The 26,212-nt window shown below is 42.9% G+C and overlaps 1 protein-coding gene across 1 annotated transcript in view; it reads right to left on the reverse strand.

Moving 5' to 3' along the window:
* Positions 1-26,212, reverse strand: part of Lrp2 (LDL receptor related protein 2) — a 164,415-nt gene that overhangs the window by 90,879 nt on the left and 47,324 nt on the right. The window contains exons 5-17 of the mRNA XM_021184968.2: positions 22,114-22,224; positions 21,660-21,773; positions 20,137-20,253; positions 19,082-19,231; positions 17,663-17,782; positions 11,725-11,853; positions 9,361-9,530; positions 7,892-8,115; positions 7,116-7,322; positions 5,765-5,967; positions 3,950-4,090; positions 2,303-2,506; positions 366-558 (exon numbers count right to left, since the gene is read on the reverse strand). Coding sequence (XP_021040627.1) covers positions 366-558; positions 2,303-2,506; positions 3,950-4,090; positions 5,765-5,967; positions 7,116-7,322; positions 7,892-8,115; positions 9,361-9,530; positions 11,725-11,853; positions 17,663-17,782; positions 19,082-19,231; positions 20,137-20,253; positions 21,660-21,773; positions 22,114-22,224 — 2,083 coding nt within the window. The remainder of the gene's footprint in view (positions 1-365; positions 559-2,302; positions 2,507-3,949; positions 4,091-5,764; positions 5,968-7,115; positions 7,323-7,891; positions 8,116-9,360; positions 9,531-11,724; positions 11,854-17,662; positions 17,783-19,081; positions 19,232-20,136; positions 20,254-21,659; positions 21,774-22,113; positions 22,225-26,212) is intronic.

Below are 26,212 nucleotides of genomic sequence, written 5' to 3' on the forward strand. Positions count from 1 at the left end.
CCTGTCTGACCCTGTGCTAATGGTACATGAAACAGGGATTTGAAAGTTCTTCTACTGAAAATGACTAGATGATTAGCACCCAAGCCCCCACCCCACCCCACCCCCTGCTAAAACCTTGTATCAATACACTAAAGCAAGGCAAGAATTGGATCCTTCCTTGATAGCCCTTCCTCAAGGAAGATTTTTTTTTCCTTCCTAGGGTAACTATAGAAAAACAATACTTTAGAGAAAGGTAAAAATTTTCAAGTAGATAAGGTGATCCCTGAAGCTTATGCCGAAGAGATAAAACTGCAGGTGAGTTGCGCAGCTAGTCCCTGGGGCAACACACCATGAAAGGCATTCAGCAGTTGCAAACTCTCACATACCCAGCAGCAGGATGCACCACAATGGAGCGAGGGTTGTTTAAGTTGCTGATTATTTGTCGTCTGGACTTATCAGCCAGCTTCATGACAGTGACACTCTTCAACCCTCCATCTGTCCAGTAGAGATTCCTTGAGATCCAGTCAAAGGACAGACACTCAACATTTTGCAACCTGTTTGCTGTGATGACTTCTTTTCCTAATGGTAAAAATACAGTCATGTTATTTAAGACAAATCTCCCAATGGCTGCACGTTTAAAGATTGAATGAAAAAGGGCATATTGTAGAAACATGTGTGGAATTCTTTAAGGAAAAAAAAGAATCTGTGAACTGCTGAGCAACAATGAGATAAACCTAGAATCTAGCTCTTGCCCACAGTTTGGATCTCCAAGAGGAGATATGGTAGTGAGTGATAAACAGAACTGGGTCTGGCTTTACTCCCTTCTTCAACCTTCCAGAACACATGAGAAAGATACCTGAACTCACCTACTACCACCCAGAGACAGCTCTGAGCTGACACTGCCAGGTACAGTTGGGGGTAGCTCACAAACAGTACCGCCCAACCCTCCAGAGACACTCAGCGGGCTTAGACAGCCATAGGAAGCCAAGATTGCAAAGAAGCCAGAGGAGCTGGCTACGTGAGAACAAAATCACCTTTCCTTTGCAAATCCTTCCCTGTGGCAACTTTGGGGCTTCCTTCTCTCTAGCTCACTGAGAATAAGCAACCACATTTCTGTTTTGCAGTGTGTTTTAAGACACATGCCTTTAATCAAGGCCGGTGCGTCTCTGAGTTCCTGAGGCCAGCCTGGTCTACAGAGAGAGTTCCAGGACAGCCAGAGCTGTTACACTGAGAAACTCTGTCTCAAAAAAAAGAAAAATAAATAAATAAAGGATCTCAAAATAGATAGATAGATAGATAGATAGATAGATAGATAGATAGATAGATACATACATAAAAATGAAAGGTGGCCTTTTGTGCCAATAATACAAAAATATGCTGCTTAAGTATTCACTTTGAGCCAGGTTCCTTGCAGGTATCCATTCAACATCATGGGTATAATATATGCATGGGGATTGTTACTGAGCCTTTTTATAGATGATGAATGGCAAGATGCAAAATGAAGCATTGGGTACAAGAAATGTGGAGCGAAGGAAGCAATGAGTCTCCAGTGCACACAGCCTGATAGTGCATGGCAGGTTAGATATTCCCAAGGGAGCAGAGGGAGACAGTGCCAGGTGTTGTCACAGCTTAGCTAGGGGCTAGTGAGTAAGTGACAGGGACTGAAGGACAGGGAGGACAAAGGACCAGCAGGTTGGGGCTCCAAGAACTCATTTGTCAACATTAAAATGTATTTTCTTAAAGAAAATAAAATGCAAACAAAGAAAAAGCCATAGCCTGAGCCTGGGGAGTGGCTCCAGCCTATAATCCGAGACTTTAGGAAGTTGAGGCAAGAGCATAGCTGTGAGCTGAGGCCCAGACTGGGTTATATAACACAGATCAAGACAAACCGGGTCTTCATAGTAAGACCCTATCTCCAACGAACTTACAAATAAAGCCAACTCTGATCATGATTTGTCTTGAAAATAAATGAGAGGTATGAGGGAATAGGGTACCTCATATCTATCAACCCAGAACTCAGGAGGCTGAGGCAGGGGGTATTCTTGCAAGTTCTAAGCCAGTGAGCTAGAGCAAAGGAGAGGTATAGAGAACAGTAGGTCAAAGCCTGTATGTATGTATGTATATATGTATGTATGTATGCATGTATGTATGCATATGTGTAAGTGTATATGTATATATATGTGTGTGTGTGTGTATGATGTGTGTATATGTATGCAAATGTGTATGTATATGATGTATGTATATATGTATGCAAAACAAATGAGTAATTGCTAGTATTAGGGAAAACAAATCAAATATGTCAACACATACACACTTTCCTCACCTGTGCCATCAATTTTTTGTTGATAAATTATATCTTTCGACAAATCTGAGTAGAAGACGGTACTGTGTTGAGCATCAAAGTCAATTCCAACAAAGAAGGAAGGACTCCCTGTAACAGGAACCATGACATCTTCCTGGGTGGAGAGGGTGAATGGGATCCCACGCACAGCCGTTTGTGATGAGAAGAGCAGGAAGTTCTTAACGGCTGTAGAAAGAGGAAGGGCACATGAAAGTGAGCCGGCAGTGCCGCCCCGCTATGTTCCAGAGACATTGCTTATCTCCCTCTGGTACAGTAGGTAACCATAAAATCCAACTCTGAGAGGAACAACAGCTAAATGTAGAGTTAATATAACTGGAAATCGGTCTAGAAGAAGGGAGATAAGCAAACAATGGTCACAGAAGTGTTAAAGTCCTCTCTTTTTGTAATTACATTTTTATACACAAATGTCATGTATATTCACACCCTTGTTAGCTCTTCTTGTGTTTGAGGTACTGTGGGGCATGGGGGCACCTGAGAGGGCAAAAGCCAGAGGAAAGGCTCTAGACCTGTTCCCAGAAATGGTGCTTCTCATTGAACCTGCAGCTCACTTAGTTACAAGGCAACCACACACAGACACACAGACACATAGAGACAGAGACAGACAGAGAGACACAGACACAAAGAGAGCCGCAGAGAAAGGCACAGAAACAGACAGAGACAGAAGAGACACAGAGACTAAGAGTAGAAATTATGTAGATTATTCAAAAAGATGTAAGGGAGAGAAGATGAGAGACTGAAGAAATGAAAGGATAGGGAATGATGTCTAAAAGCAATGAAAACCATGACAGCATGTTAGAAAATTCAAAGACGATGGAAGTGCATCCCAACTAAGAAGGCAAAAACTGAAGAAGTTTAAAATCAAATCATTAGGCAATGTTCTTTTTTTTTTTTTTAACACACTAGATATCGGAGAAGTTAACGACACCAGAGGCGCGAATATCTAGAGGACAAGGATATATCCATAAGATGACGAGCAGCAATATTAGCAGAGTCCAGAGTCATCGGGAATAGATGGGCTGATAACCAAGGCAAAGGACAGGCTCCAAGAGAGCCAGGAGGAGGAGAGGGAGGAGAGAAACAGAACTAGTTTGGAATATAGCCACGAGGCCAGCTGACCTAGAAGTCATTCACAGGAATGGACAGCTTCCCATCCCACCAAAAGTAAGGTAGTGTGTAACGTGGAGACACTAAGGTGATAGGCAGAGCACAAGTCCCTGGGGTTCCAACCCCAGCACAGGGGAGGAAATGTGGATACTCCCCAAATGGTGGTCTACAGCTGCAAGTCGGGGTTCTGAGGCAGGAAGACCATAGTTCCAGGTCAGCCTAAAAAGAAAAGTAGAAATAGAAAGCAGCTCGAACCTAATCATATAGAATTTAAAGGTCATAGCTAATAATTTATAGTAATAAAAGGGAAAAGATCCCTAACCCTGAACAAGGAACAAAGAGAAACCTCAATCCTCCAGTGGTTCTATATACAAAGAACACTGTACCCTCCTTACAGGGAAGAATTCAGTCAACAGCGCTAGCCCAGTTCAGAACAGAAGTGTGTGTGCATAAAGCACGTGGTGTTCACCAGAAAGACAGTGAAGGTAAGGTAAGATGTCTTACCAACACAGTGGTGCTCATCTGTGTCCAGTTCAAAGCCAAATTCACACTTGCACCGGTAGCCCAGGCCGCCATTATCCGTCCTGTGACTGAGGACACAGATCTGTGCACAGCCCCCATTGTTGTTTCCGCACGGATTGGTGGCTGGGGAAAGCACACGGATTAAGATGCACTGAGAAAACTGAGTAACACCAACCACACAAAACCAAGTCATTTATTCCTATGAAAGACTCTTTCCTGATATACACATTTTTCCTATTACTTGGTGAATACATGTGTTGCAAGAAAGTTAGTGTACTACCAATAGCTCTAGGAGAGAAAAATTACTATCCCATCAGGTTCTGAAAGTTGCCAAGATTTGAGTGCTTGACTAAACCAGTGCAACCTGTGCAACAAGTTTATGCACTTGTGCAACAAGTTTACACCTTCAGATAGGTCCCTGCAGCCTGTGCTCAAGGCTGCCAACACTAATTTCCTTTGTCTGCTTTATTAAGTTTATTTTTTGTTTGTCTTATGTGTATGGGTGTTGGCCTGCATTTACGTCTGTACACCATGTGTGTGCAGTGCCCAAGGATGCCAGAAGAGGGCATCAGATCCCCTTTACAGATTGTTGTGAGCCACCATGTGGGTGTTAGTGCAGGTCCCTTCACTGCTAAGCCACTCAGCTGCTTTATAAACCATCTTCATAAACTTTGACTTATTCTTATTCTCTCAACTGTGTTGATTTGAGGGAATAATAGCCAGATATTCACAGCTGAATAACGAAAATAATATGGATGGCTGAACAGATTACAGTAGCTCTGAATTCAACGAGAGCTCATAAAGAGTCTGAAAAATCATTCCAGAGATGTCCAGAATGTTTTCAGGCCAAGCATGCTTTTTTTTTTTTTTTCAAGTGTATCCTATTAACTTCTACCCATCTAACTATATCTAGTGTGTGATTTTGTTCTAGCATGTGGCTCTCTTTCCTTATTTAAAAATCAGTTTAATTACTTTATAGTTGTTCTTCATTCTAAACAGATTCCTCAGTCAACATGAGAACTTTCTCTAAATTGTGCTTTATTAATAGATCTTTCTACCAACATCGCCTTGGTTTCAGTATTTCTTTTCTTCAGTCCACAAACACAGAAAATGGCCAAATACAGTGCAGATAGATATGTCAAAAGTTCGATTTAAAACACACATAAATCCTACTCTAAAATAACAGTAACTGAATCAAAATTCCTTCATGCGTATTTTTAAGTCAGTACTATTCATTGTTTTGTTACTATGGCTCTATGGTATATTCAACTTCAGAAAGCTATCTGCCTCAGCTAGGACTGAAGGCATTTGCAACCCGAGATGTAGTTAGGGACCAGACAAACATACCAAACACATTTGGTCCATGACAGCCTTAATGCAAACCAAAGAACAAATGCAAAACATATCCAAAGAAGTAGAAAACACACTTCACAGTAAGAAAACTGAGCTCTTCTTATGTAGCATGGAACCCAGGTGACCTCAAATGTGGCAGGACAAATCCCATAGACTGCTCCCGGTGGAGTGGTTGGTATAGATCATTTGCCACTAGAACCAAGCACCTGAGCAGGATCTGGAATACACTACAGGAACCAAGAAGCATTCATGCAAGGCATCTCCTTGACATTCTCGGCTTTACTGATTTCTTCAGAGGTTCATGATCTTGAGAAGGTTAGCGCTCCGGACAGCTGTAAATATACCTACTTAGCACCCAAACCTCAGGGGGTGCTTCGTTAGTTTCCATAACTACAAGAAACCCTTTCCTGTTCCAAGTAAGGTGAGCATTGCCCAGAAACTTACCATTGGGCTGCCTGAGGGCATGGTAGACTGTCACTCCGAAAGGCGTCAGGGAAGACTGGTGGTACACTTGAGGGTTGGTGTCTGTGAACTTGTTTGCCTTCATCACGGCCATCTTTGTCCAATCAGTAAAGAACACGTGTTCTTCAAATAAGCTTATTCCAAACGGATGAGGGACGAGGGAGCCTCCACGCGCTACCGTCTTCCTGTTACAAAGGATACAAGCCTGGATCATACCTCTGTTGCTATGTTTTTATTTTAGGGAAGAGGTAATTTGTTCAGCTGAATCTCTAGAAATCTAAATTAGTTCCTGTCATAATATAGAGCAAGTTGGAATAGACATATTTTGGGTTGCTCTTGAAATCCCTTCTTAATTATGTAGGAATTTCTCTATTAAACAAAGACAGCTGAGTCTTAACTATCAGGCTCAGGTTGTAGCTCAGAGGCAGGGTGCTTACCATCATGTTAAGGTCCCAGTACCACCAAAGCAAAGGGAAGGAGGAAGAGGAAGAGGAGGAGGAAGAAGAGGAAGCTTGTTTTCTCACTTGGCCTTCATACTTTTAGGGTTGCCTCACATAAAAGTCTAGGATGTGAAATGGTATTTTAAACTCCATGGATGGATAGGTGGGTGGATGGGTGGGTGGATGGATGGATGGATGGATGGAGTCAGGATCTGAAATCTGGTGGATGACTCCCCAACAGCAATATCCCATCCCACCACAGACCAGTCCTCAGCAACTAGGAGGCCAGACAATGGAATGCAGGTAAGCACCTGGCAAACATTCAGTGCTACCACTCATAACTGTCAGAGGAAACTGTCCACAGATAGGCCAGAACTGCTGAAATAAAAAAAAAAAAAAAAACAAGGCAGAAGATACTGAGAAAAGGAGAGAAATAAAGAATGTGTACCACAGCTGACAGACAATCATTTGATTAGACACAGGAGAGCAGAGAGAGGATTTCTCAAGGAGAAACTATTATCCAAGGAAAAAATGTTACCAAGCCCTGAAAACAGTACAATGGGGCTCTTCAAAAAGATGAAAACATACACAATAAAAATAATAATAGCAATAAAAAAATAAGAAAATAAATGTTTTGTGTTGTTGGTTGGTTGGTTGGTTGGTTGGTTGTTTTGTGGCAAGTATATCTGCATGTAGACTGGGCTGGCCTCAAACTCACAGAGATCCATCCACCTCTGCCTCCTGGTGCTAGGAAAGAGCAGGTCACTGAGCACACAAGTCAACACAAAAATCAATCATGCTCACATTTCATAAAATTGATTTTAATTCTGGTCCTTCATATTTACACAATTCCTCCCAACTTTATAAAGCCATTTAAAAAAAAAAAAACTCACCTTTGAATTCCATCATACGTTACAGTTTCAATGTAGTCATAACGAGAGTCCACCCAGTAAACTCGCTTGGATACAAGATCCAGAGTGATCCCAGCAGGCCACCCCAATTTGGTCGTTACCAGGTCTTTCCGATTGCTACCATCCATGAAGGCTCTCTCCACCTTGGGTTGCCCAGAGAGGCTTCCCCAATCCGAGAAAAACAAATAGCTACAAAAGAAGAGCAGAAGATGAAAGAGTCTGTTTGTAAGTTTACTTTATCCTCCTAAAACTCGCATATGCAAACATTTGCAATCAAATATTTGTTTTAATAAGACGTTTACATTTAAGCCTGAAGGGAAGTAGGCATTTGGTGTGCTGTGCTGGTTCACTCTGATGATGTGCAGGAGAGCTCCTCTCTGAAGCAGAGTAGTCACAGTGGCCTTCCCTCTTTAACAACCTTGTCTTCCAGTTCATGCTCAAATGAATCCCCTTAACATAGGTGGAGCATGCTAATGTTATGTTAATGATTAAACCAAAACAGAACCCCGAGCTAGGCAAATATGGTTAAATAGGAAGAAGACAAAGTCCCACCAACAGGTGCTTCTGAGGCACCAATAGGCGTGCTTGGATTAAATCTCCTCATATGGATTAATATTTAGTGAACTCTGTTAAAGCCTCTATACCTAAGAACCTACTAAACATAGGTTCTAGTGCACAGAACTGAAAGAACTCAGAATTAACCTTCAATGAATCCAGTACAGCTTAGATGTGTATGGCGAGGAATGGGTGTCACCTACCCCACAGTTGGATCAAGGGCAATTCCTCTAGGATGCCCCAAGTTTTCAGTTATGAGAGTAACACGCTGATTTCCCTCCAAGTTGACCACATCAATGCGGTTGACTCTTGTCTCTACCAGATAAAGTTTATTATTAATCCAATCCACAGCCAGATTCTCTGGAGCATCAATAGAAACATTAAGAATTTCTTGGGTATTTAAGCCATTAATGTCAGTGGAAAAAACCTGAAAGAAATGACACAATTGTTATACTTCCTAAACCTGAGCATGAACCTTGTTTTCCTATATTTTTATCTATATGTATCTGTTTATAGTATATATATATAAATAGATAAACAGACAGACAGACGGGTGGATGGATAGATAGAAAGTACAACCTCAACCCTACAATGCTACCAGAAGAAAATGGATTCTGTTCAGTATATATAAGGTAAATACATGGTCGAGTTTTGTAGAGTGTTTTGTTTTGTTTTGTTTTGATAAAGATAATAGTATTTTGTTTTGATTTTTAGTTTTATTCAAATAAGAATTGCTAATGATCAAAACTCAACTTTGTGTGTTAGCCTTAATTAGAATGTTTTAAAGACATACTTGGTTTCACATTAAAAGAAATGCAGCAAGAATAAACAAAATTCCATGACTTTTTAGCAGTTTCTAAAATTTATGATACATTTGTATCAAAAGATGGCCTAGTAGGCCATCACTGGAAAGAGAGGCCCATTGGACTTGCCAACTTTATATGCCCCAGTACAGGGGAATGCCAGGGCCAAGGNGCCAGGGCCAAGGGGTGGGGGTGGGTGGGTGGGGGACTGGGGGGGGAGTGTATTGGGGACTTTTTGGATAGCATTGGAAATGTAATTGAGGAAATTACCTAATTAAAAAAAAGTTTAAAAAATAAATAAATAAAAAATAAAATTTATGGTTCATGAATCTGAATCTATATTAGATTCAAATTTCTAACAAAAATCAAACTTACTTTCTAAGTAAAACAATGCAATGAGATTTTTGAGCATCACATTAAAAAAAAAAAAAAAAAAAACTTTTTGCCCAACCTTCAATTACAATTCCATGTGCAAGATGAAGATTTAAAAAAAAAATCTGATTTTTATCATGCAAGTAAGAAGAGTATTTTTATATTTTAAATGATCAAGTTTCCAAAATGGCGACTAAATATCTATCTAGCTCTGAAAGGTCTATGATTTCTTTTCATTAGGCTTTTGGACTCCTTTATGAATAAAATTAAAAGTTGCTCAAGGCTAATCCAAATAATAGCTGTCTTTGTCTCACAGGTCACATGTAATAGTATAGCATGGAAAAAAACGCTGACTAACATAAAATATCTCAAGGGCTATTCTTGTCAGAAAACAAAGGAATTTTCCCCTCTCCTCCCCCCAAAATGAAAAGCTATCAACACTTTGTGCTTTAGGTTCCATTTGGCCCATAAGCTATGCCCTTGAATTTTCTATTTACCTTCGACTGCATGGGGTCTGTCCAAAAAACTCTGTGCTTCTGATAGTGAAAATCCACTCCCATAACTATTCCACGGTTCTTAGACTCTGCTAGAATCCGGAAGTTTCTTCCATGAAGATCTCCAACTAGCAAATCCCGACCATTAGAGAAGATAATGGAGGCCGCACTGACTGCAAGGGAGAAGGAAGACAGCCAAAAAACAGTGAGGAACAACTGGTTGTCAGCCTCTATGATTCCCATGAGACAAGCAGACACAATCCTTCTCCCAGCCTTACAGAAGGTGAACTGGCTCACAAAGACACTTAACAAAGTGTTCCAATCAGTGGGTTAGAGCAGAGTCCTCACTGTTGGTCCAGTGCAGTTAGGAAAAGAATACAGGAAGTCTCTTGATTTGGACAGCTTACGGTCACATGTATGCTCATGCTCTGTTAAACGCAGAACACATTTTAAAGAATCCAGGAAGATATGGCTCTGGTGGATCCAAGTCCACATGATAGATTCTCGAGTATACAAGATATCATGATGGAATTACTCACTGAGTCCTACTAGTACAAAAAATATGATTGGCTGGTTTATAAAATTATGTGCAAAGGGGGAAGAGATGGCTCAGTGGTTAAAAGCACTGGATTCTCTTCCAGAGGATGCAGGTTTGAGTCCAACAACTTGAAGGACACCTTGTAATTTTCTATAACTCCAGTTCCAGGTTTTCTGACACCCTTCTCTGGATGTCTTGTTGCACAGACACACATGCAAGCAAAGCACTCAGACACATAAAAAAAGATGTTTTTGTAGAGCTGTACATGCATTCAAAGCTGATGTACCATGCCATATAATATAAAATAATAATTGAAGCAGAGAGTGGTAGTTCGTTCCTGTAATTGCTGCTGAGGCAAGAGGTCTATCCAGTTTAAAGCCAGCATGAGCTACAGTGTAAGAAACTGTCTCATAAATTTCCACAAAATAATAATAATGACAGTAACAACCATGGAACAGTTTATACAGAACAGTCTAGAAAATATTAAGTGTTATTAGCAAATGTTCATGGTTCCTGGTAAGGATGGGGTTAAATCTGTAGCTGTACTTTTGCTTTTGCATTTTTAAATTCTCTAAGATTGAAATGAAGAACAATTGCTTATAGCAAAGGAAATATAAAACTTGGGAGAAGGAATCAAGGATGGAAGGACATAATATGGATTTTCTAACATGAAACTACTTTTATTTTCTTGTTTGGAGACAGGATCTCACATAGTCCAGGTTGGCTCAAGCTTATTAAGGAGTTGAGGATGACCTTGAACTCCCACCGCCCAAGTGCTAGGAATACAGCCGTATGCCATCCCTCCAAACTGATCATGGGCATACTATCTATATATATCATAATCATATATCATATTCAAATATGAATAAATGCAGCTGTCAAAATCATCTGTACCTAAAAGGTTAGTACATACGTAATATGCAAAAAGAAAAAGAAAAGGAGAAGGAAAAAGAAAGAGAAAGAGAAAAAGAAAGGGAAAGAGAAAAAGGGTTGTTCATGTGGGTCACATGAGCAGTGCACTTTCAGAAGGCACCAGAGGCATTTAAAAGCCAAGTGTGAACTGAGAGCTAAGACCTGGCCATGTGCATCAGTGGAAGTAATGAAGGAAAGAGGGAGGGAGGAAAGGAATTAAAATCAACACTCCGAACCAGTTATGACAGACTGATCTCCATCAGTCTAGGAATATCCATAGAATACCTAGAATTTGATGTTCACAAAAATGTAAAACAAATTTAGCATGGCCATTTTGAAACTTTCTAAATTATTCTTACATATAATTTCAACAACCTTTGTAATAGGCAAATTAATTAAAGGTTAAATATTTGTGCCAATCAACTGCAGCCATAAATCTTATTCCACAATAAAATTAATTGGGTGATACAATAGCCTGGGCCAGTAAAGAAGCCATTAAAATTGACTGACACTCAGCGGAGCAGTGGTGCACACCTTTAATCTCAGCACTCGGGAGGCAGAGGCAAGTGGATCTCTGATTCAACGCCAGCCTGGAAAACCAAGTGAGTTCCAAGATAGCCAGGGCCACACAAAGAAAAACCCTATCGCTGGGGAAAAAGAAGACTGATGGCCTTAGGTTCAATACCTAGTACTGCAAAAGGGAAGGCAGAAAAGAGAAAAATATTAGAAATATTCACCATGAATATGCAAATCAGTCCTTAATAATTATATACAATCAAGGGTTATCTTTGTTCTCAGGCCGAAAGACTACCTCCACTATGTGGTGTTATAAAGCTTTGCCACAGACATGAATACTGTTGTTTCTTTTGCCTTGGCTATGGAAGGAAGATACTGGAAGCTAGCTGCTGTGTACTCACAGGAGTCGTTGGATTTGCAATGTTGCCCGCGCTCCAGGATATAACCTTCTTCACAGAGGCACTGGTGACGGCCCTGTCGGTTCTCACACTTCTGGTCACAAATTCCCCATATCTGACAGTCATCGAAATCTGCCATGGGACAGACACACATTCATAATCTTGTTCACCAGCATTTCTTGGGGATTCCCAGCAAGAAATATTGGCGGATTTGTCCAGAAACATTATTAAGTCCTTGAGAAGTATACAAAGCAGGAAGCAGAAACTTAAGACTGGTATTTTCATCAAGGGGAAAAAAGCCCAAGAACACTGTCTCTAGGAAGGCTCACTTTTACCACGGTTCCTGGCACGGTACCCACAGACCCACATTACTATGTCTCATTGTTAGTATTAATTAACATCGGCTTACAAGATGAATGCGTTTTGGCAAAAATACTTCCCCTGTACCTATGCTGTTTCAATACTAGCCATGTGTCCCCTAGTTACAGAAACGTAAGTGTCTAAGCCTTGTCTGCCACACTTGAAGTCCTCAATATCTCCATGCGACTACTGAATACAAGAAATGTGAAGCTACAGGAATATATACATTTGCCAGAAAGTTCTACTGAGCAACATTATTTATGAATTTGTAAGAAGACCCCTTATTTAAAAAAAAAAAATTGGTCTGTAGTTTCAAATTAAGTATTTGGGAATTTCTGTTTACCCAAGAGCCTTTGCTTTGATGTCAAAGTCATAAGCAACATTAAAATTATCTTCTGTTTATTCCTAAATCACTCATGCATTTAAAAGGCTGAACGTCCCTTACATAAAAGAGATACACATCTCACACACAAAGGACAAGGAATTCTAATGTAAATGACACATACAACATTACAAGAGACTTTCTTCACAATTATAAAGTTTGAAGGATGCTCAAATGGTTCAGTCCTTGGTCAACTACTACCACATTTAAATACTCTTCATATTCCTGACCTCTCCCTATCTAACTGTGAACAGCCAGCTAAGCCTCTGGCATTAGGAAAGTGTATTGATTATAATCCCTTATCTATTTGTTTAAAATAAAGTCTCTATGTAGCCCTGGCTATCCTAGCCTTGACCTTCCTCTGCTGGCATTAAAGAGTGTCACTATGAGCAGATACCACCTAGTTTTTCTTAAGTGTGTAGTGTGTGTGTGTGTGTGAGTGTGTGTGTGTGTGTGTGTGTACATGCATTCCAGGGTATGTGTGTGAAAGTTAGGGGACAACTTCTGCGTTGGTGCTTTCAGTATACCATGTAAGTCCTTATTTACCTATTTACCTATGTGCGATTTAGATCCCTAACTGTGAAAAATGAAGACTAATTAAACATCTATCATCAGTCGAATAAAATAGGAAAACAAAAGTAGAGCAGTTACTTTCACCAAACTAGGAACGCCATGGAAACGGTCCGAAATGAAACCTAGCCCAGGCATGATCCCTCCACATCGATCTATGTCTATCTCTCCCTTTCTTATTCTCTGCCCAACTCCAGTACCAACAAATACTGCTTTGACAAAATTCAAACCCTACTTTTGGGCTGAGATCACCTAAGATACCTCTGCCTGGCTGTGTGAAACCCTGCGTGCTGAATGACTCCCTGCCCTGACCTCAGCAGCACAATGTCACTCTGTCAACAAACAGCCAGCCTGTCTTGTCAGTCAGAAACAATGAGCCCAGGAAACTGTTCCTGCATGCCACAGAAACTCCACTGCCAGGTCAAAACTACCAAGAGCCAATGAATGGTGGAAAGACACCAGATCCCATGTCTCGATTACTCTGCTCTGTTCTTGATTTACCACTGAAGCGTACAGTGGAGAGACCGGTGGAAGAAGGCACCCCACACCTCAAGTCTACTGAGTCAGCCAATCAGAGGGTGAAAGCCCTGCAGAGGATTTATTGAGTTGAAATGCTTGAGAGCACAAACCAAAACAATTCTCCTGAACTCCCAGCTCAGCTTAAAGGAGCGTAGATCTGGCTTCATAAAGTCCTGTATTTGATTTAAATAGAGTTTCTCTTCACACCGATAAAAACAGTCATCTTTGACACAAACAGCCTCAAAAGTAAATCATGCATTCGAGAATTTTTGACAGGGAAGGTCACAGAAGAGGCCTCTGCAGGTGGCAGGGGCCCTTCCAGTCACAAAGGCCCTCAAATGTAGACTTTTGCGCTTATCTCTAAATGGGGCTGTCTGTATGAATGTCCCAGAAAGAGCCTGGGGGTGGGGCGGGGGTGGGGCGACTGAAGGGTATTCGCTGAAATTTAAAATTCATCCACCACTGGTCAGCCATTGCGGTTCCCATTGTGCATCTGACTAAAAGTGTTGGGTAAGCCCTAAAACCAAACACCTGGCAGCTCGATGAGTCTGGTTTTCCGCATCACATTATTACCAGGCTATGTGTAAAACTACAGACCTCAAAACACCTTGCCAGTTAAAAACAGAAGAGACGTGAGTCTCTTGCGTTTAAGGAGCTCCTGTAGAGACAAGTCTCAGTTCAGGGTTGTATATTGGGAGGACAGGAAATGTGCTATGTTGAAGGGGAGAAAAGGCACAGGAATAGGTTATGGGCAGCACAGGACAGGGCACACTGTAAAAGCAAGTCACTCTTGCTGAAAAGACTTCAAGGCTTATCAAGTTTCCACTGCAAGACAGCTGACACTCCACCCCCCAACCCCACCCCCAACCCCTACTGTCCCCATCCCCCTTACCACCCCACAACCCTCACCCCAGCAACCCCTAAACCATGCAATCCCCATCCCCACAACCCCACCTCCCACAATCCCTATTCCCCATAATCCCCACCCCCTACAATCCCTACCCCACAATCCCTATCCCCACCCCCCAACTCCCACCCCACCACAACCCACAACCCCTAAAATCCCTACCCCCACAATCCCCACCCCCCACAATCCCCAGCCCCACAACCCCCACCCCACCCCCCACAATCTCCATCCCCTACAATCCCCACCCCCCACAATCCCCACCCCATGGCATGCTTTGGGGATTGTGAAAGAAAAAAAGGAGAGCTGATGTAATACTGAGAGAGTGGTTTCTGGTATTTCTCTTGGAATTCCTTTGCTACTGAGAGAAAAGGGAACTGCCTAGAAGGGAAAGCCTGGAGATGGGACTGGCAGTGTGCTGGCAGCCTGGGAGCAGAGCTGCCTGACCCTTGCCAAAGACAAAGGGGCAGTCTCACCCCACAAATGAGCACCGCCCCAGGAAACGGGAATGCCACTCACAGAGGGATGCCAGGGGACATGGGCAGGGCTTCCAGAGTTACAGGAGAAGCCCACCAGCCAGACAGATGAGGATGCGCCTGTGTGGGCTGTTCAATCCTTGACTGCGCCCCAGTGCAATGAGAATAAACAGGAAAACATCGCTGTCTCAAAAAATAGTTCACCTACAAAATGTCTTCACAGTATTAGAAACCTGGATGGTTGATTATAATAGTTTAGACTTTTCTTGGTCTCTGGGTGACAGGCATGAGCCACAGAGCTTTCTGTAGACCAGGGTAGCCTCAAACTCACTATGCAGCCAAGTTCAGATCTCCTTGCCTTCCTTTCCCAAATACTAGGATTGCAGGTGTGAGACACCGGAAGACTTAAGTAATATAGTCACTTTAGAGAGACAGTTAGGCCATAGGCATACCTTAGGATATAGACCTGATATTGAACTTGGTAGGCAGAGGCAAAGAAGAGGATCAAAGGGGTGGGGGTGGGGACAGGAAAAAAAAAAAAAAAACACTGCATTCCTTCGGTTATCACAAGAATAACTTCTTTGGATTATTTTTCTGAATATAAAAAGACAGCACACGAGGCTGGAGAGATGGCTCAGTGGTTAAGAGCACCGACTGCTCTTCCAAAGGTCCTGAGTTCAAATCCCAGCAACCACATGGTGGCTCACAACCATCTGTAATGAGACCTGACACCCTCTTCTGGTGCATCTGAAGACAGCTACAGTGTACTTAGATATAATAATAAATAAATAAATCTTTTTAAAAAAAAAAGAAGACAGCACGCAAACCCTGCTATTATAGTTCTTGGTAACACTAAGAGAGTTTCTCAAGATTCCAAGTTATTGACCAGCAAAAGAACCCAGAGGATAAAGGTGATTGACACATAAACCTGGCATCCTGAGTTCAATCCCCAAACCAGCATAACCACAAAATTACGCTCTGCCCTCCACACATGCCCTGTAGCAACCCCTCTGCCCCACCAACACACTGATATTAAATAATGTTTTTTTAAATATCTATTTAATGCAAAACCTAATTTCACTTTCATAGTGCCTTGTCATGAAATTTAACAAAAAAAATTTTTGTTTCAAGCTGAATTTGCAAATGTTTTCTTTTTTGTTTTGTTTTCTTTTGTTTTTTGTTTTCCAGACAGGGTTTCTCTGTCTTGCCCTGGCTGTCCTGGAACTCACTTTGTAGACCAGGCTGGCCTCGAACTCAGAAATCCGCCTGCCTCTGCCTAAATGGCCTTCTGCTTACAGGCAGTTACGAAGGGCAACTATATTCAAAAGTATGTGGCTAGGTTCGAGCCCAGTGCTGACAATAAAACTGAATAATGTCATTAGGTTTATCCATATTCAGTATTTTTTAAACAAATTAGAATAAAAAAATTTATAATGTTTTTCAGAATACTTTTCCTGAGAGGGGTGTGTGTGTGTGTGTGTGTGTGTGTGTGAGTGTATGTGTATGGGGGGATAATGCACATGCTACATACAATGAGTGTGTGCAAATCAGAGGGCAGCCTGCAAGTGTTGAGCGTCCCCTTCCACTACAAGGCCTGGGAACTGAACTGGGAGCAAGCACTCCAGCCTGACGAATCCTAGTCCTTTGAAAGGTTTCCTTGTGCCTATTTTCAGTGTTTAAAAACCAGCATGGCTCTCCATCCCAGCTTATGTTAATATGCAAGTATGGGAATGGATTTGAAAGGCTATGAAAAGGAGACCATGAGAGGGGGAGGCCTGTTATTGTAGAGGGGTAGGCATGGAAGAGAGCAAAAAGTGGTCAGGGAGAGGGAGGGAGGGAGGGAGGGAGGGGTGGTGGAGGGGAATCAACAAGAACACATTTTATCTGAAAAGGATGCACTACAACCCCACACTGTTTATGCTAACTAAAAAACAAAACATATACTGACCCAGAACTGTTCCTGTCTAAAAGAACTAAAACTGGAGAAGAGACTGAAGGAAAGGCAGTATAATGACTGGCCTAACTTGATATCCATCTCATGGCGGGGAGGGAGGGCACCAAGGCCTGACACTATTACTAATCACATGATATGCTTACAGATGGGAGCCTGGCATGGCTGTCCCCTGAGAAGCCCTACCAGCAGCTGAGGAGACCCCAGAGGCAGAAGTCCAGCATCTCAACTAACCCAGATCCCAGGGAGCTCCCAGAGACTGAGTTACCAATCAGGCAGCACACACGGGCTGGTCTGAGCCCCCATCCCACCCCCAGCCCCCCACCCTCCACCCCTCACCCCCATCTCCACCCCCAGCACATATATAGCAGAGGTCTGCCTGGTCATGCCTCAGTGGGAGAGAAGATGCACTTAGCCCTCAAGAGGCTTGAGGTCCCAGAGAAGGGGGAGACCTAGTGGGGGGAGCACCCCCTCAATGGCAAGGGGAAGGAAGAATGGGATGAGGAACTGTGGGAGGGGGGACCAAGGGGCGGGGCAAAGACTGGGATGTATATAAATAAAATAATTATAAAATAAAACAGATAGCCAGCAAGGCCAGATCCTCTATATATTTCAGAAGGAAGTAAGTCAAGGGTGAACAGGTCCCTCTCACTAGCCAACTCCACTCTCTAGCTTGTCACCTCACAGAAGCCTCAGGGCTGGACCCGCCCAGGTTTCAGAGTTTGTAGTTTCTTTAGTGAGGTCTGATGAAACCCTTGGCCTTCCAAGCTGACACTTACCAATGCAAGTACGGCTGTCATTACTGTTGATAATATGACCTGGCGGGCAGAAGCATTCTCCTCCATATGGCGTCTGATGGCATTGGTACTCACAGTTTAAGATGGAGCAGAGACCCGTACCTAAACAGAAGGAAAGAAACTGCTGACTGGATGGCTCTGGACAAGACTAGTTTTCAGAGTAACTTCCAAAAAAAAAAAAAAAAAAAAAAAAAACAATGAGCATGCAATACAGCAGGAGAGCCTGCCACCTCCTGCAATACCACGTAGCAAATGCTATTACAGCTACTGTTACCTGTAGGAATAAAAGGCTGTTAACTCCATTCATGAAAAATCAGGTCATAAGCTTTGGTAGGTCTGACTGTGGCTGGCTGGCAATAGTAGGCTTGCAGGAGATTAGTTTTGTTTGTTTTTCCTGTTAATATCTCTTCTCAAAACGTTGACCACTGATTACATATCACTTGTTTATTCTAAAGCTTTAATACTAAATCTTCTAAGTTGAATGGAAGGACTTTTAGATATGACAAGTGTTGGGGTCAGGGGAATCCCTGGAGTTAGAAGGACATGTGCTCATCTGTGCAATCACCAACTGAGTTAGTGCCCAAACGATGAGATCAAGTCCAAAATTGTCCCCTTTGAGACGTGAGATGTTCTCAGAACTGGACTGACTTAGGGGGAGAGAGACAAAAAGGGTGCTTAGATACCAAATGGCCAATTCAGTTCATTACCTATCCTAAGAACCGCTAGAAGACAACTTCACACCCTAGGAATCAGAAGCTTGTTCTAGAATAATATCCAAGTAAGACCAGTATAAGATAAGATATCAAACGTATGTAACAAGTTCCGTCGGTAGGGCATAATTCCCATAATTCTCTATGTCTGAGCCCTAGTATCACAAGATGAGATGCTCCCATGTTAAAGTCATCATACTTATTATTAAGACAACTTTCAGCCGGGCGTGGTGGCGCACGCCTTTAATCCCAGCACTTGGGAGGCAGAGACAGGTGGATCTCTGAGTTCAAGGCCAGCCTAGTCTACAGAGTGAGTTCCAGGACAACCAAGGCTACACAGAGAAACCCTGTCTTGAAAACAACAACAACAAAAAATACTTTCCTTTTTGGCATATACTTTTGTTCCACTCTGGCCTCACCTAAATGTGGTCAATACCTTAACAAACATGGCTTGCAGAGACTTAAAATTGTTCACATGATAGGGTCTACTCTCCACCATTGTGAAACCAAGTGTGGGTTAGACAGTGGGCTGGTATAGGCAAGAACTGCCATGAGACATAATAAATGTCAATGAAGTGACTGAACTGAGCTATTTTGTTGTGGAAATGTCAGCTGATAGTCTCTGCATTTGAGAGTCTGGTCTAGAAACCTTCTTATCAGGAAGTGAGCCATATACAGCTCCCACACTCACCACAGTATCGTCCACTTGTGGCATTGTTCTCATCCTCTCCTTCTGGACAGTCGGGAACTCCATCACAAACTTTATCCATTGAGATGCATCGTCCAGACCCAGGACACGCCCATTCTCTTGGGTAACATGTATGATGACGTTGGTTACTTTCTGAAAGGGAAGGAAAGAGAGAGTTATGGGCCACCCTAAAGATGTAACGCTCCTAATAAAATCCATAGTTAAGAGAAGACATGGACCAGATGAAAAACAAAAATCCAAACAACCTATCTGTTAAAATAAAGGCTACCACCAGCCTTTGACCAAATGCAACTATTTACATGGCACACTTTCTGAATGTGGCTGCCAACAAACATTGATAATCAAAGGAAAGTTATAACTCGAAAGTGGTGTTCCTCTGGAATACCAAAACCTAAAACCAATGGAATAAGACTCAGCCTTCTGTCTGGAACTGGAGCAGCGGAAGGCATCTGCTGTATATAGTGGACATCGGAAAATTATAGAGACTGCTAGTGACAGTGGCAGAGGGCATACTAAGAACAATGTCCTTCTCGAATGAAGACTCTCCTTGGATAGGAAGCCACGTGCACCTGCCCATCCTGAGTTCCATCCTCATGTTCCCAGCCTTCAGTGACTCAAAATCGAAACTCACAGACTACCACAGGCCTAGGCATTTTTAAAGGCTCTCATACTGCCTTTTCCCTCTTTCCCCTGGTTTATGACTTAAATATAAAAAAACAAAACCAAAAACAAGTAGTCTTGAAGAAAAAAGAAAAGTGGAGCTGGAGCAATAGCTCAGTGACTGCTCTTCCAGAGGTTGTGAGTTCAATTCCCAGGAACCACCTGATGGCTCACAACCATCTATAATAGGATGCCCTCTTCTGTCAGGCAGATGTACAGGAAGACAGAGCACTCGTATACTTAAGCAAATAAATCGTTAAAAAAGAAAAAAAAGGCGAGTTCCTTAATGACAGGAAGGAGAGGGTTAACTGACGTTGTTACTTCTAATCTCTAAGGGAGGACAATGAGTCTAGGTAGGAATCTCCTCTGGTCCTTACCACAGCCATCCTCATCACCAGAATCCTGGCAATCATCATCCCCATCACAAACCCAGTTCTGGTTAATGCACTGGCCATTGGAGCAAGTGAACTGGTGGCCTCCGCAGGTGTCATAGTCTGGAAGAGAGCAACAGAGCACTGTAGGTGCAGGTATTGTTTCCCTAATTGCTTCTTGGTGGTGTCAATAAAAAAGGAAGAAGCCAGTCTCTGGACAAGGTGGAAAAGGTAGGGCTTCCTGGTCCCTGGGGAGATAGAAGAAAGGGGATGCGAATGAGGACTCAGAGGGGGCAGTAGAGTGGAGGAAGCAACAGACATGTAGGTCCTGGGGCCTCTGCCGGTGGTGGAGGTGGAGGCCAAGAAGGATGGGACTGGGTATTCTTCGACAACCATTGAGTTATCTAGCTAGTTTTAAAATGTTAAGGCTGTCTCATGTTTTCCATCCCCGGTGACTAAGGTGGGCAGGAGAAAGGGCATAGCCGGGGCGGTCATTGGCTGCAGCTAGTTGCAGGGTGTTGTTGGCTGATGGAGAGCAATGCAGCTCCCAGCTTTCAAGAAAAAAACATCAGCTGGCAATTGGCAGAGCTGAGTGAGGCTGGGGGTTGCTGATCACAGGGCCTAGCGGGGAGTGTGGAAAGAGCTCTCAAGAAAGAGAGCGAGCAAGCAGGTTTTTAAAATTACATGCAACATGAGCACTACAAAGGCACAGTCTGGGGGTAGGGGCGGGAATCAAAGTGTTCATCCTGCCTGCATTGCATCCTGGGAACTGAAGCATCTGCATCGGTTTGAGCATTAGTATCTTGACAAACGTGAAGAAGAAAAGGAGGAGGAGGGGGGAAGGAAGAGAAAAGGGAAGAAAGAGAAGCATCGTAACTGCCATCTGCACCAAAACCCTCCTAGTCCCCCACTCCATGATGACTCCATCCTTTTATTTCACTCACTGAAATAATGCCCAGGTTCTAAGACCTAGCTCCCAGAAAAACAGAGAGATGAGGCATCAGTCAGTCAAAGCAGAAATTGGAGCTACTGTCAAGATCAGAGTCTCCACTGGGCGATAGTGGGGAACACCTTTAATCCCAGCATTCGGGAGTCAGAGGAGGGTAAATCTCTGAGTTCAAGACCAGGCAGAGTGAGTTCCAGGACAGCCAGGATGACACAAGGAAATCCTGTCTCGAGAAACCAAAAATAAAAAAAAAAAAAAAATTAAAAGATCAGGGTCCTGTGACATATTGTGACACTGTCACAAAGGATGTAGGGAAGAATGCAAGCTGACAACTCTTCACTTCTACTATGATCCCTAGAGGATAGGGATAAGGGGATGCAGGTCACACAATACTAATAAGCTTGGAGCAGTAGCTCTTCCACTAACTTTTGGCTTCTTCTGCCAAACAGAAACTTCTTTGAGACAAAAAAAAAAAAAGAAGAAGAAGAAGAAGAAGGTGGTATGTTAGTATAAGGGAGATGAAAGTACCCCTCCCTTATCACATCTTATCACATGACCCAGCATAAGAGAAAAATCACCGTACTGCAATTGTGCTCATCGCTGTTATCTTCACAGTCATTGTCGTGGTCACAGACATAGGCACGAAGGATGCACTCTCCACTGCCACATTGGAATTCTTTTTGCGAACACAGCGTAGCTGGGACACGAGGTTGCAACGAGAGAGAAAATGAGATCATTTCAATTGAGTTGTCACCACTTAATTTTATCGGAAGACCCTACCTACTTATTAGGCAGTGGGGTGCTGATAGAACCAGTCCTTGGGGAATAGAAAGGGCTCAGGATGTAGCTTCTACTAAAATCCAGTGGTGGCTGATTCCAAACAACTAATATGGATTCAGTGGACGAGGGCTTGGGAAGAGATGGTTGGGCTTGGGAAGAGATGGTTGGGCTTGGGAAGAAATGGTTACACTTGTCCCTCTCAAGTCAGCATAAGCCAGCCTCAACTTGCCACTACCCCTTTAAAGGATGTGACTTACTGCAGTTAGCTTCGTCAGAGGAGTCCCTGCAGTCAACTTTGTGGTCACACTTCTGACTCGTGTTATAGCAGGCTCCATTGGCACAAGTAAGTTGATCACATGTTGGATAATCTGTTTAAGGAAAAAAAAAATAGCAAGCAAACCTTAAATAAAAGCATCCTTTTAGTGAACATTTCCCGAGACACTGCCATATGCTAGGCACTGAATATGAGATGATCCCTGACCTCCGGGAGACAGAGTGAGGGATACATCAATCAAATAATGACACAAGAATATGGAAATCTCCAAAAAAAAACGTCACCATAGGAAGATATGGGAGCGGAGAGATAGCTCCCTAAAGAGGTAGCTTTTGAGATGAAAGCTGAAGAATTAGAAAACATACGATGACTCGAAATGGAACGTCCTCCTCTACAATACAAATCACATTCTAGAAACTCATGAACTGTTATACGTGTTCTGGGAAGTGAAGGAGGAAGAAGGAGAAAGAACTGGTGGCTATTGCTATTGAGCTACCACAGGCAGCTATGGAGTTAAATGTTGTTGTTTTGCTGTCTTGTTTCTGCTTTACTTTGTTACTGTTTGTTTCATTTTGTGGTAGAGTCTTGCTATGTAGCTCAGGCTAGCCTGTCCTCAACTCAGGACCCTCCTGCTTCAGCTGCCCTAGTGTTGGGATTATAGGCAAGTGGCGTCACTTCGGACTTAATAGTTTGTTTGTTTGTTTTTTTATATATATAGTCCTTTACATCAGTGTGGTCTCCTCCTTGGTCTGATTTGTCTTTCTCATTGAGGATTATTTTCCTGGTGATTCTCTGGTTGTCTTTGGATCTAATTTTAACCAAGGCAAATCTCAAAGTGAGGATAGCACCTCCCTAACCTGAAGCTAAAATTGCACTGAAGGGCCCAACTTCAGGTTTTACAAGCTTATTAAGATATGCCATATAGGGTCTGGAGAGATGGCTCAGCAGTTAAGAGCACTGACTGATCTTCAAGAGGCCCTGAGTTCAATTCCCAGCACCCACATGGTGGCTCACAACCATCTGTAATGGAATCTGATGCCCTCTTCTGGTGTTTCTGAAGACAGTAACAGTGTACTCATTCATATATATATATATATATATATATATATACATATATATATGTATATATATATATATACACACATATATATATAATCTTAATAAATATATGCCATATAATTCCTGGATAGTCCTATCAAGCAAAAGCTATGTCCAGAATCCTTGCTAAACTGCATTCACCTTGCCCCAGTGTTAAAAACAACCTCTCAAATAACCTTCTCCCTGTTATCTACAGTAAAAATCAGCCTACATCCTCAGTTTCCAGAAGTCCAAAAGTGAGTCACCAGTGTCCTTGTATTTTTAAATTTCCAAAGTTACATGCAGCCACTCAGTCACATGACTTCAGCAGAAGGCTCTTCACTAGGGACCTTAGTGACGTCAACATAAAATGAAAGTGTCCTAGGTGCCAGCAGCTCAGTGACGTGAGCGAGCACGCCCTTCATACTCTATGGGAAATGCACAGTCACAGGGGATGGATAGCCACAGGGCGTACTTCTTGTGCTCTAGGGAAGACTAGGAAAGGAAGCCTTTGTAAAAGCAAAGATCTCCCTCCCCGATATGCAACAGGTGTCTTGGTGACTTCTGTGTGTACCTGACACCTATGTAACTGGAATCTTGGGGCCCAAGAGCTAGAAGGATCCAAACTCTTAACTTTAAAGTGTGGTCCACCAGTATGTTACCAGAATTAGCATATTGGTGGAACAAAGGCCAAAGTACCCACGACTCAATATGGTCATGTCCAGCACACAATGTGTGAGCATATTGCTTTGAAAAAGTATTCTAAGAGCAAACAAACAAAAGGGGGTTGGGAGAATGGGAAGATGGCTCCACAGTTAAAGAGCACTGGCTATTCTCAATGCCCAACACCAACTCAAAACCCATATGGCAGCTCACAACTGACTGGAACTCCAGTTGCCAGGGATCGAATAGCCTCAACGCAGACTTACATGCTGGCAAACACCAATGCACATACGATAAAAATAAATTAAAGAAAATAAACAGTAAAAAGAAGTTGAAGAAGATGCTGGACCCTTGTCCAAAAGAATGCTGAAGAACCAAGAGAAGTAGTGTGGTTAGGCTGTCAGGTGACACTGTCTGCTCCCTCTCTGGGAGCTTCTACTTCTGAAAACTGTAAGGTGAAGCATCAAAATATGGGGGGGTTTAAAATATCTCACTAAAAATTTAAATTTGTTCCGAACTTTATTTTACAATAACCCCAAATTGAATTCATCCTTAGACCACTGTTCTCCTTTGTTATGGGGATGCTATGCTTTGCAAAAGTGCCTTTAGTGGGCCACACAACTCATTCATTCCGCCTTCCAGAGACGTACAAGGCCAGGTGAGCTCCTCACACCCACCCCACAGCATGTGCCAGCCAGTTCCAGGAGTCAACTTCTTATCTAACCTTCTGAGAGCAGCATCAAGCCAAGAAAGCCATCCCTCTGCCGCACATAAGCGACCTGTCGGGGAAAATTTATTTGGGTTTGGTCTGTGGCTACCACATTTAAGGTGGCTGTTATGGCTAGAAAGGATCTGTAGTCAATATGCTGAGCGGTCTCTTGTTTTCGCCAACCATAAAACTTAAGAGTTAAATCAGCATCCACTGACAAAGCTCTTTTCCCAGCAGCAAACAGGGCCAGCTTGATGTCATCAGGGTGGTATCAGGATGGCCAGGGGTCAGCTCTCCCAATGAGGAGCAAACGGCTATTGTCTCCATCGAGGCTGATAATGAATCTCTCTCAAACAAAAGATGACAAGTCTCAACTCCAAACCCTGCAAACCTTCTGGCCTCTTTTGCGTGTAGATAGCTTGTGGTGCATCCCTCTTCAGATATTCACCCAAAAGAAGCAGTTCCAAATTTCCCTTGTCGAAAATGTTAAAGACTTTCAAGCTAATCTCAGAACATGAAGTCATAATCAGGTGAGTTTCCCATTGGGCAATACATTTGGCAAGGCTTCACCTGACCTTCCATTGTTTTATCCACAGAGCAAAGCCACCCAATGACCGTGGTGTCTTGCAGAATTGTCAAGCAGAGAAAGTGAAATTTGAGGGAGCAAAAAACAACTCAGAGAATCAGCTTCGTCCTGAGCCTTGTTCAGGGGCCACTTAACTAAGACAAAATTGTCACACTTCCTCACACTACACACTGCTCCTTCTGTTCCCTCCTGTCCCAATGAAGTGAGTTGTTCTCACAAATTGACATCTGTCACAAAATATACACACACAACACTCTGCTCCCTTTTTAATGACTTGGTTTTGTGCAAGAAACTTTCATGCTATTATTCTATTACGTAATCAAGGACTGGGTCCAGGCTCGATGGCACCCAGAGGATGGCAGATCTAGGAGGCCAGCTTGGTCTACTTAGTGAGGTGCAGGACAGCCAGGACTAAAAAGTAAAGTGAGCCTTCCCCAAACAAAACAAGAACCAAGGAGGAAGTCATCTGAACAGAGCCGAGTACCTGAACCTCTAAGAATGGAGTCATTTACAACACCCCCCCCCCAAGAAGACACAGCTCTAAGTCTCCAGTCTTCATTGTCAGAACTCTATCAAAACAGAAAAGAGTGCACAGGACTTTAGATGCGGGGTCTGGGAGGCAGAGGCAGGTGGGGGAGTTAAGGCCAGCATGATCCACAAAGCGAATTTCAGGCCAGCCAAGGCACAGAGACCCTGTAGAAAGAAGAAAGGAAGAAAAGGAAGGAAAGGAAGGGAGGGAGAGGGAGAGGGATGACAGTAGGGCAAACTAATTGTAAAAAGAATGCATCTTCAGTGCATACCAAGAAAACTAATTTCCCATTGCTCATTGAGAAATGGTGACCCATCCTTTAATCCCAGCACTCAGAAGGCAGCAGCTCAGAGTTCTGTAGGTCTACAGAGTTCTAGGACAGCCAGGGCTACAGATAGAGAAAGAAAAAAAAAAGGAGAAGAGGAGAGGAGGGGAGGGGATGGGAGGGAAGGGGAAGGGAGGGGAGGGGAAGGGAAAGAGGAGAGGAGAGAGTGAAGAGGGGAGAAGGGAGAGGGGAG

The sequence above is a fragment of the Mus caroli genome, chromosome 2 (assembly GCF_900094665.2).
Source record: "Mus caroli chromosome 2, CAROLI_EIJ_v1.1, whole genome shotgun sequence".
In the NCBI taxonomy this organism is placed as follows: Eukaryota; Metazoa; Chordata; class Mammalia; order Rodentia; family Muridae; genus Mus; species Mus caroli.